Consider the following 12,356-nt stretch of genomic DNA (forward strand, 5'->3'; position numbering starts at 1 on the left):
GCTGGGTTTTAAACACCAGAGGCTCAGCCTCAAAACTCACATCTACATGTCACCACAGTAGGACAAACCAACAGACAAGTTTGTCTTGCTGTTGGAGACCTCTTGTATCACCCCCACCTGGGTCCCTGTGGCTGACTGTACCTCTGTCTTCCTGGCTTTTAATCCCCTTTCTCCTGCTCTTCTGGCCTGCTGCTTTGGGCATTCCTGAGTTGTCCCTGGGGCTTACTGCTCCTCTGTCTGGGTTCCTGGCTTTTAAAAGCCAGGAGTGGTAGGAATAATTAACACAAACTGATTATTTCTTGTGTGTCCTCATCTCCTTTAATCTTCACAAAGGCCTGGATGGAAAATATTGTAGTTTTTATTTTACAGAATAAGAAACCAAATTTTAAAAACTTGTCCAAAGTTTGTATGTGATGGAATCAGGATTTGACCCCAGATTTACTTGCTGTTAAAGGATAATGTTCTTCCACTATAATACTGCAAGTGTTAAAATAGTTGGCTATCAAACACAAAAGCAATTTTAAAAGTTTATATATATTTACAAAGGGAGCTCTGGAGATGTAGTGCCTAAGGCATTTGACTGCTAAACAGAAGGCTGGTAGTTCAAACCCACCAGCCACTCCTTGGAAGGAAGATTACGCATTCTACTTCCGTATACATACCGTGTTGGAAACCCAAGGAGGGGTCACTATGAGTTGAATCGACTCAACGGCAGTGGGTTTGGTGGGTTTTGTTTTTGGTTTATATAAAAACCAAACTCACTGCTGTGGAGTCAGATCTGACTCATAGCGACCCCTCCTTGAGTTTCTGAGGCAGTATCACTATGGAAATAGATGGCCCAATCTTTCTTCCAAGGAGTGGCTGGTGGGTTTGAACCATCAGCCTTCTGGTTTGCAATCAAATGCCTTAGGCACTATGCCACCAGAGCTCCATGGCTGGCACAGGACCAGACTGAACAGTGTTTTGCTCTGTTGTACATGGTATTGCTATGAGTTGGAGCTGACTTGACGTCACCTAACAACAACAATATAAATTATATATATAAATGTATAGTACTTAATATAACATTGAATACCAATCATTTATGGCAAATGTCATAATCTTAAGACATGAATTTTTTGTTCATGACTCTAAAATGTCTGTATATATGTGTTTTCCCAGTGACAGGTACAAAGTATTTGTAGATCTATTTAACCTTTCAACATACCTGGTTCCGAGACACTGGATACCAAAGATGAACCCAATCATTCATAAATTCCTCTACACAGCTGAATATTGTGACAGCTCTTACTTCAGTAGTGATGAATCTGATTAAAATCATCTGCAAAACCTATGGAGCACTTTTATTTCTCACTACACATATATTTTTATTTTCTATGAATTTTAGCCTTTATATATGTATGTACACAATTAAGCACCATGGTATTCTGATTCAGTTCCAAAAATCATTTTCTTATCTCTTTTGTGACAAGATTAAGTATTAAGATCATAAATAATTCAGTTATATTGTAATTTTGTACATAGAGCATTTTCCTATTAAAAATTCAGTTTTCCTTGATACTTAACTTACATAAGTCCCTTAATCATTTTCTCATTGTTTCAAAGTTTTTAAGATTATAAACTTCAGTTATTTAAAACATTTTGTACAATAAAATGCATCATTCTGTAAAGACTTTTATTCTATTAAAATTTTATAAATACTAAAAAAATTACTCTTTTTTCCATGTATTATTTTTTAAAAACTGCTCATATTTGCTAGAACTCTTGATGACCAATGGCAGAATTGACAGGAGAATTATCCAACCAGCCTTAGGAAAGAGGAGCATGGGACACTGTGAGGCCACAGGGCCTAGGTCCAGTTCCAGGAACACTATGTTCCTGGAATGCATTGAGAATTCTCTGTTTTGTCTCTCTCCTCTAATGATGTTTACTTCCTTCTTTCTTGTTATTTATTTATACCAGCTCTTTCTTCAGGCTGAGTGACAGTCTCCAGAACCTTTAGACTCAGAAAGACAATGGGACTCTTTTGTAGCTTCGATTTTGTTGTCTAGGAGATAGACCACACTAGGACCGAAGTAGGCGTGAGTAGCAGTTCTCTCCAAGGAAAAATGTTCTTCAGAAGAAAGGAAATATAGAAAGACCAAGCAATGATCTCATTCGTTTTTAATAGAAAAGTAATAGATTTAGAGTTTTGATTAGAAATTAGTTTTATTTATTTTCTATTTCCAGCTCTGCTTTGATATTAAAACTCCACTGCCATCAAGTCAGTTCTGACTCATAGTAACCCCCATAGGGTTTCCAAGACTGGAAATTTTTATGAAAGTAGATTGCCTCATCTTTTTCCTGCAGAGCAGCTGGTGGGTTTGAACCACTGACTTTCTGGTTAGCAACAAAATGCCTCACACACTACACCACCAGAGATCCTTTACTTTGATATAGGCCAACACTTAAGTTTCTATTATGGACAGAGTATATAATATCATCAAAGGAAATTAAAATATACATCAAATTTGACTTAGAGTGATTAGTATAGGGAGCAGCAAGTTCTTGAAGGAATTAAATAATTCTTTGGCCTTCCAAGCATACTTTTTTTTTCCTGTTAAGAACATATTGCCTAGTTTGTCTCTAATTGCATTTAATTGCTTTTGCCTACAGTGATTTTCTGCCTGCTTATTTATGTGGGTTTCTCTAACTCAAACCTTCTGTGCCACCCAGGGACCTCTTGTTATAGATTGAGCATGGGAAATGCCTGTGTGGAACAGCAGCAACTGAAAAGCAATTGAGTTGAGAAAGTAGAAAGGGGCTTCTTCAAGAAAGTTCATATTAAAGTATGTTGTAGTCAGTGTGGAGCCCCTGAATGATTTAAAGTATGGAAATAATGTGATAATATTGTTGTTCAGAAATGTAAATCCAGTGGAAATATGGTAGATGAATTATAACAGCATCCATCAGAAACATGTGTAGGGCATGTTAAAACAGTGTCTGACTCAGTAGTTTGGGGATGCGGCCTGAGAATTTGTATTTCTTACAAGTGCCCAAGAGAAGTTGATATTGCTGGTCTGGAGACTACACTTTGAGAAGCCTGCATTACGAGATATTGAGTTCAGTGAGTAGACTACTGACTAGTGGGGAAAGGGTTACTAAAAGACATACATCTAAGAAGGGACAGTAGAAACAAAGAGGAGTTGGATGATTTAGTAATAGGTTTTTATTACTAAATACCTAAGATCTTTTCCAATTTTATTAAGCAGGCAATTACATAATGTTGATGCTGTTAAAAACCAAAATAGAGAATCTAGGAGCTCTTCTCCCTTCCCACCCCTTCGTGGGAGTGTGGGAGAAGATGAGAAGTGAGGTTTTGGAAATACTGAGGTTAAGGTGCCTATGGAGAAAGTCAAATCAAATATATGGATATAGAGCTGAGGATCTAAATATATTACGTGTCTATAAAGCACATTAACACTGGTTGACAAAACTTAAGACAAACACTTAAAGGACAGATGCTTCTTAACCCATGGATAAATATAACCTGTTTTATTGTGAATGTTATAAAAATCTGGAATAGCTGAGCAATATTAATCATTTTGAAATTTTTAAAATCCTTTAGGATTTGAAAAACTGTTACTAAAGCATTCATATCATAGAGAAAGTCAGTAACTGGACATAGGAAAACATTCATATTTATCAATCAGAAATGACAGCAACCAGGACATATTTCTTTCCTAGGTACCTGGGAAATTAGAATATGAATTAATTAAAACATCAATATTTGCCTTCCTGAGACATCTTTGAATGCTGAGTTAACACATATTCTTTTGAAATTGCTTCTAGTTGGTATGCGAAAAGAAATGGGGTGATTTGTCTTTGATTTTCTTTTTCTACTAAAAAGATAGCTAAGTCAAGACCAAATGTGAGAAGAAATATGGGACATCTTTGAAATTTTTTCCATGTAATTAATGTATTTAAACTTTCATGTCTACTAATATCTTCTGCATTAAAAAAGCAACCATGAATTTTAGAGAAGAAATATTTACGTATGTGTAGTTGAAATGATTCTTTTATATTAACTCATTCCATATGGTTGTATTTCTATTAAAGCAGAAGATCAGCTCTTTTACTCAGGTTTTCACACTGCCACCTACACTGCCGTGTATGAAATGGCTCATTTCCAGTTCTCTAGCATGACAAGCACAAAGTGTCCATTTAGGCACACCGGTTACAGATCACTGCTGAGAATGAAAGATAATCAGTAACAGTGGCTTAGCAGCTGGAACTCACTTATGTAATTAACAAGGCAAGAGGTAAAACAAGTGCCACACACCGGAACCGGGTGAAAGCCAAAGAAGTAATTAGGGTGGAAGACCGGGAAACTGAGCAGAATTTCTGGTCTCACAATTTGGTTGATAACCAGGGGTAGATTAACCAGTAACATGGTAAACTTAGTAAGTACAATTAAGCCTGTGTGTACTCTGTTTATTAGGTAATCCATCCCTGTCAGATGAAAGATCTGAAAAGACTAAACCAACACCAACCCCACTGCCACAGAGTCAATTCTGACTCATAACGACTCTATGTTGTTGTTGTTATGTGCCGTGGAGTCGCCCCGACTCATAGTGACCCCTCCGTGGGTTGCCGAGGCAGTATCACTATGGAAGTAGATTGCCCAACCTTCCTTCCAAGGAGTGGCTGGGGGGTTTGAACCACCAGCCTTCTGGTCAGCAGTCAAATGCCTTAGGCACTATGCTACCAGAGCTCCCAACGACTCTATAGGACAGAGAAAAACTATCCCATATAGTTTCTAAGGCTATAAATCTTGATGGAAGCAAACTGCCACATATTTCTTCCACACAGCAGCTGGGGGGTTCAAACCACCAACCTTTTGTTTAGTAGCCAACCACTTTAACAACTGTGCCACCAGGGTTCCTTGGAACTTAAAAGAAGTGCTACCAAAAGATGATGTTGTTGTTTTGTGCTGTTGAGTCGGCCCTGACTCATAGTGACCCCTCCTCAGGTTGCCGAGGCAGTATCACTACAGAAGTAGATTGCCCAACCTTCCTTCTGAGAGGCTGGTGGGTTTGAACCACCAGCCTTCTGGTTAGCAGTCAAGTGCCTTAGGCACTATGCTACCAGAGCTTCTACCAAAAGATGATGGGAATAGATAATGGTGAGATCCAGGTGTTTGTAAAGGCTTAGAAGGATGACAGCCTCTTATAACCCTCTCAATAAAGGGTAGAAGATCCAAAGGAACATTAACAATGACACTGAGTTCTTTATTCATTTACACAAACCACTAAGAAAACCCATGAATTATGCAGGAAGGAGTAAGATAAATAAGAGTGGGAAAATATTTTGTTCTCTGATCTAGAAAAATAGAATTTCTTTTAGTAAGAAATAAAAGCTACTGGACTCTCACTGACAATAGAAGTTCAAAACAACAATTTATCTTTCAAGCAATACTAATTACAGTTCCTCATCACACAGTTGCCATATTGGTCACTTAATTACAATCAATTTTTTTCTCTTAAGAAGCCATCTTGTCCTTTTATTTTCTTCCACATAATATTTCTACAATTCAAGAGATTAGCAACATTTGCCTGAGATAAAGCAGTTCATATTTCCAAATCCATACAATATTCCATCTTGTAGGCTGCTGATATAACTGTGAGAGGCATACATAATTACAGGTTGGTCAGTCTTGTATATGAGGTGAGCTAATGTAATGATGATGATTGCAATCCCACAAAGGAAAATAAACTCTTACTACCTCTTTGATCTACCTAAAGTTTCTCATTAAAAAATAACAAAAATAGCAAACAAACATAATGAACTCTTAAAGAGAAAAGAATCTAAGATCTAAGATCTCTCCTGACTGGACCAGTGTAGGAAGGAAACTATTCCATAGGTTCTCTTCCAGGTTTTGGGTATTGATGTTCTTCCTGCTGACTTTAGTTGGCCATCCCTCTACAAGAGGGGAACATGCTATAGCTAATTTTAAATACCACTTGGCCCCAGAAGCTTCTATTGATGTTTGCTGAAGCAGAAGGGTGAATGATGCTTTAGAATGAAGTACCACATTGCATTGAATTATAAAAAGCTTAATTTTTGTAACTGTCTCTTGAACATATCACACAAATACAGCAGACACAGAGTCTGCAATACCTAAGGGGGAAAAAAGAAATGGTTAGTACTAGCCTATTCTTTTTTTAGATGGCTTTTAAACAACAAATTAAAACTTTTTTTTCACTCGACTTTATAAAAATTAATATTTATAAACTATATATATATATATATTTATAAACTAGGAAATAATTTAACGGTCATAGTGACTCATTGATACAAAGATGATAGCTATAAAAGCAGATCTTAGAAGAGATCAGGTCAGCTTGATATTTTTGTTTCAAGAGAATTAAAATAAGTCATTAACTGAATGCATCTGAAATCTGAATTGTGCTAATACATAATTTATAGGATTATTTTTAATACAATTTTAAAATTCAAAATTATAACATTTGAATTTTAATTAGTAAAATTTTAATAAATCCCAAGTTTGCAATGTTTTCCCAACTTACCACAACATAGATCTCAAAATCATGGCAAACACAAGAAAAAGCTTACTATATATATATATTTTTTTTTGCAAAAACACCTACTTTATATGTTTTTTGCCAACCATTATTTTCCTGCACAATATTTTCAACCCCTCTTGCTCACATTGACAATTTTTATAACATGCTGTTTACTACAACTGATACTAAGAAGACAGAATTAAACTATGAAATAAGCAGACCTAACTTAACAGTTTCACTTAGGACAATCTGGTAAGATTTTTGCTTTCAACTGTTGAGCTGATGAGCTATAATTATCAACTTAATTTAATAGAAACAAACACACAATTTGAACTGGTTACTTTCTGATTATCAAGGGGGCCACCAAACTCGATCCATGACTTCTTGACCATGGCTTATAATTTTATTATACAATTATGATCAAAAGTAACATTTTCACACTATTTCTAATACATACAAGCAGGAGATTAAAGAAAATGAACCAAACAAAAGAAAATGAACAGAATGATATGATTTATGGGTGAATGAGGCTGAAATGCACTTCTGGAAATGTCACAAGATGAGTGGGATATACAAGGGCACACCATGCTAGAACTGTTTTACTTAATTTTATAATTTCTATGCATTATATGTGTGTGCATGTTATTTATGTGGAAGTGTTATTTGCAAAAAATACAGTATTTGAAGACTGCTATTTTCCTGTAATTAAGATATTTGACATTGTTTAGGTTCATCAAATACTATATGCCTCATAGAGGTAATGTGACCATTACCAAGTAGTCAACTCTCAGGAAATATTCACTGTTAAGAAGGATTTGGTTTGTAACATAGTTACTAACCAGGTAGGCCCTTAAAAGCTATGAATGCAGGTGGATAGAGAAAATTATCTCAAATAACTCTTAGAAATGCGGAAGCGAAGTTGTAAGGCAACTGTGAGTCAGTATCTTGGTACTCTCCTGCCAGAGCTATGAAAACAGCCACCCCTGCACCCAAACCCAAGCTCTACCACTTGCACAGTTGAAGATATTATGTATGTTCAGTTGCAGGGGTTCAATGAATGGCAGAAGTAATTTATCTGCAATTCCAACTATGTAAAAGCCCCAAGGATCCTGGAAAGTAGAGGTCTGATTGAGTTGCTAGTGCTCTGGCTGAAAGATGTCTGCACTGTTGACTTTTTCTAATAAATAATTTATGAAAAACATTTCACTGGGGTCATACAGCATGCCATTTATTAACTATAATAGATCCTTTATAGAATGATTAAACGGAATTACTTTGTTGTTGTTGTGTGCTTTGAGTCGATTCCAACTCACAGTTACCCTATAGGACAGAACAGAACTGCCCCATAGCTTGTCTAAGGTTGTAATCTTTACGGAAACAAATTGTCACATCATTCTTCAATGGAGCCACTGGTAGATTTGAACCACTGACAGTTTGGTTAACAATAAAGTGCTTAACCACTGTGCCAGCAGAGTTCATTAATACTCACTAGATTGACTATGGGTATTTCTGACTTTCTTCTATCAGTCTCACAATCTGAAGGTTTCTATAAATTTTTTAAAAAGTCGTATATATGTTGGAACTCTTTATAACACGTAATTAAATGATTACTCCAATATGCAGTATGAGCTTGGATCTAGCTTGATTCAGAAAATGTATGGATTTTCTAGATCAATAGGTTTAGAATATAACTTTAATTCCAACTTTGATCGGTTCAGTAGCTAATTTGTGGTTAATTTTTTTTAAGAAAATTTATTATTCAGGAATATATAATTTTTGGTATTTATTTTAGCCTCTGATTTCTAGTGGCTATTGTGCTAAGATTTTGTATGTGCAAGGGGCATATAAATCGAATCTCAGAAACAATCTTAATGCTCACATATGCAGCTAAAAGAGAATTTTGATCACATTAAAAAAGTGATTCTTGACAATCCTTGAGTAAGAACTGTAATATGCAAATAAAGGGCAATTTACACACCTTCCAGTACACAGATATAAAATGTAAATTTGGAACTAAAAGGCATTCCTCCAGAAATTCAGCCTGCCAAGTTGACTTTTTACCTAGTTTTTTAAGTAGCTAACTTTAGTAAATTATTATTGCTCTCTTAAAATGTTTTGCTTATTACATTTCAATTGTTTTTACTATAATCAAAAAAAAAAAAAAAAAACTCTCACTGCTGTCGAGACTATTTCAATTCATAGCAACCCCTCCTTGGGTTTCTGAGGCAGTATTTCTATGGAAGCAGTTTGCCCAGTCTTCCTTCTGAGGAGCGGCTGGTGGGTTTGAACCACCAGCCTTCTGGTTAGCACTCAAATGCCTTAGGCATTATACCACCAGAGTTCTTTTTTTTTTTTTTTTTTTAACTCTAGGGCCTCCTGAATAGTCCCTTCACAGGGACTGTTTAAAACAGGGATATGTGCAATAGTTTCTCTCTTTAAGTCTATATTTTATGTTTATTAATTGATTAAAGGATGAAAATTACTATTGGAAATAGAATTTGACTATAAAGGAAACATATTTTAAACTGGACAATTTTGTACTATTGATACTTTCAATAAGGTCCTTGATAATTTACCCTGGATTTTTACATAAATTTATTACTTACCACAAATATTAGCCCCCATTTTTACATAAGCATATCCATCCACTCCCCATGAACTTCCCCATGAATTCCGGACTATCCAATATGGAGTACTTCCTGAAAAACATTACATGATAATAACCACAGAAAAACTTATACTTGTCAATGCATATGTGTCTTTATAAATATAGTAAGTCTGAAAAAAAAGATTAAAAATGTAATGTAATGCTCACTTAAGTAGCTAAGTTGGGCTGGAGGTAATACAACACTCTAAACAAGAGAAATATATGTTTAAATCAATTTCCTTTTTTCTTTTTTCTTGTGATTTGGGTGAAAATTCAAAGAGCAAATTCATTTTCCATACAGCAGTTCGCATACACTTTGTCTCATGACTTTGGCTACAATTTACCACAATGCAACAGCTCCCCTTCCACTTCCTCCGGATAGTTACGTCTTCCCTGTTTCCATCCCTCCATGCATCCTGCCCCCTGAGCTGTCTCCCTGTGCACAAACAGCCCTTCTTTCTCCCATGATTTTTCTCTCCAAGGTATGTATCTACCTCATGTAAATGTTCAACTCATACGCCTGTCTTTTGTTCGGCTGGAAGCCACAGGTGTGGGTTCAATTCCAGATCTGAAGGGCAGCTAGGGGCCATAGTCTCAGTGGTTCCACCAGGCTCTATCAGACCAGCAAACCTGGTTCCCCTTTTCTGTTGTTTTTCCAAATGATTTTGAGTTTTGTTCCATGTTGTACTCCTTCACTATCCAGGATCTCCTACATAGATCCCCCTCTGAGTGGTTGACAGTGGTAGCTGGGCACCATCTGGTTCTTCTGGTCTCCTAGTCATGCAGGCTGTAGATTGCATGGTGCACCAGTCGCTAGGACTAATTCTTTCCATGGATCTTTGGTTTTCTTCATTCTTCTTTGCTCTGGATAAGGAGGGACCCATCATTGCATCTAGATGGCTGCTTGCAAGATTTCAGATCCCAGTCGCTACTTGCCAAAGTAGGAGGTGGAACAATGTTTTGTGTAGTATGTTATGCCAATTGAGCTTGATGTCCCCTGCGACTATGGTCCCGAGCCCACAGGTTCAAATACTCGGTCCCTCTGGGTAGCTGCCTGTGACCAAGAAGTAACTACAACCTTGTCTCTTGTCAACTCTACTATATACCTGGGAATTCGTACAGATCATACAAATACACTTATAGGACCACTGTCTGCCAACCCTATACATGGTCTTGGGTATACTCCCCACTTCATAGACATACCTACTAGTTCAGTCTGTCTGCCCATCTATGCACCTGTTTACACATGTTTGCAATCACTGACAATGCAGAAATATATTTGCAGGAGGGTTCATTTTGTTGTCTGTACCTCCCATGTACCTCTATATGTCTTCTTCTTCCTCAATGCCACCATGTTGATCACTCACGTTTGGTACATTGCCCTTCTCTTCACCCAAATTAATACTTATCACTACCTATCTGACAGTGTTCCCTACACTCCTCTCCCACCCCTAGTAGCCAACAAAGAAAATTTCCTTCCATATAGAAACATTTTCTTGACTTTTACAATAATGGACTAACAAAATATTTGTCCTTCTGTGATTGACTTATTTCACTCAGCATAATGTCCAACAAGTTCATCCACCTTATGTGGTGTTTTGCAGATTCTACATTATTATTTAGGGTTGTACAGTATTCCATTGTGTGTATGTACTACAGTTTGGTTATACATTCCTCAGTTTTTGGACACCTAGGTTGTTTCCATCTTTTGGCTATTTTAAATAGTGCTGCGATGAACATGGGTGTGCATACGTCTGTTCTTGTCATGTGTCTCACTTCTTTAGGATACATACCTAGTAATGGAATGGCTGGGTCAAATGGTATTTCTAATTCCAACTTTTTAAGGAATCACCATACTGCTTTTGACAATGGTTGTACCATTTTACAGTCCCACCAGCAGTATATGAGAATCCCAATCTCTCCACATCCTCATCAGCATTTGTTATTTTGTGTCTTGTTGAACTTTGCTACTAGTACTGGGACAAGAAGGTATCTCATTGTTGGCTAATGATCATGAGCACTTCTTCATATGTTTGTTGGCTGCCTGAATATCCTCCTTGGTGAAGTGTCTATTCATGTCTTCTGCCCATTTTTTAATTGGATTGTTTGTCTTTTTGTTATTGAGGTGTTGGAGTTTTCTTTAAATTCTAGAAGTAAGTCCCTTGTCAGATGATGTCATTGCAAAATATTTTTTCCCAATCTCTAGGTTGTCTTTTTTGGAGAAGTCTTTGGAAGCACATACAAATTTAATTTTTAGGAGGTCCCATTCATCTAGTGTTCTGATTACCTAGTGCTGCTCTGACAAGAAATATACCACAAATGGGATGGCCTTAACAAACAGGAGTTCATTCTTAAAATTTGGAGGCTTTAAGTCCAAGTTCAAGTTGCTTAGCTCTAGGGGCTGGGTGAAAGCCCCTCAACCTTGGGGTCCAGATCTGCCTCCTGCTCCCAGCCCACTGGAGTTAGAGGTGTTTCTTCAGTCAGACAGCTGCTGGCTGAGAAGCCCTAAGGTTGACAAGTAAAAAGGCACAGTCCTGATATTACCAAACCTCATGGCAAGTCATTAACTTAAGTCCATTGTAAGTCCCAAGGTCAGCAGAGCATCATAGCAGGCTTCTGAGCAATGGCACGATTACATGCAGGGTCCACACATGCCATAGGCTAAAGTCCATTTCCAAGGCTTCTCCTTATGTACAGGAAGAAGACCATATCCCAAAGGCAGCTACTCAGCTGCTTGTGGTAGATCCCATCATGGAGTTGATTGCCAGTCTCATCATGGGGAATAACTACCAACAGCTGCCCAGCCACTTAACCAGGCCCAGCCAAGTTGACACACAAACATAACTACCACATCTAGTTTCTCTTCTGGTGTTTGTGCATTTTGGTTTATGCTTGATATTTTATTTATGACAGATATTAAGGCCCCTAAATTTGCCCCTAGTTTTTCCATGAGGAACTATTGTTTTAGGTTTCATATTTAAATCTTTGATGCACCTGCAGTTAGTTTTTGTGTATGGTCTGAGGTACAGATCTTGTTTCATTTTTCTGCAAATGGATATCCAGTTTTGCCAGCACCATTTATTAAATAAACATTCTCTTCCCCCATTTAATGGATTTCTGCCCTTTGTCAAAGATCAGCTGAC

General features: G+C 37.1%; 2 protein-coding genes across 2 annotated transcripts in view; one reads left to right on the plus strand and one right to left on the minus strand.

Moving 5' to 3' along the window:
- TDO2 (tryptophan 2,3-dioxygenase) overlaps positions 1–1,315 on the plus strand; it is a 46,547-nt gene extending 45,232 nt beyond the window's left edge. Inside the window, exon 12 of the mRNA XM_007943978.2 lies at positions 1,162–1,315. Within this exon, the coding sequence (XP_007942169.1) occupies positions 1,162–1,315 (154 nt within the window). The remainder of the gene's footprint in view (positions 1–1,161) is intronic.
- Positions 1,316–6,124: 4,809 nt separating this feature from the next.
- CTSO (cathepsin O) overlaps positions 6,125–12,356 on the minus strand; it is a 40,351-nt gene continuing 34,119 nt past the window's right edge. Inside the window, exons 7-8 of the mRNA XM_007943997.1 lie at positions 9,173–9,265; positions 6,125–6,159 (exon numbers count right to left, since the gene is read on the minus strand). Of these exons, the coding sequence (XP_007942188.1) occupies positions 6,125–6,159; positions 9,173–9,265 (128 nt within the window). The remainder of the gene's footprint in view (positions 6,160–9,172; positions 9,266–12,356) is intronic.

This window comes from Orycteropus afer, unplaced genomic scaffold (assembly GCF_000298275.1).
Source record: "Orycteropus afer afer isolate SDZICR_OR568_19922 unplaced genomic scaffold, OryAfe1.0 scaffold00116, whole genome shotgun sequence".
Lineage (NCBI taxonomy): Eukaryota > Metazoa > Chordata > Mammalia > Tubulidentata > Orycteropodidae > Orycteropus > Orycteropus afer.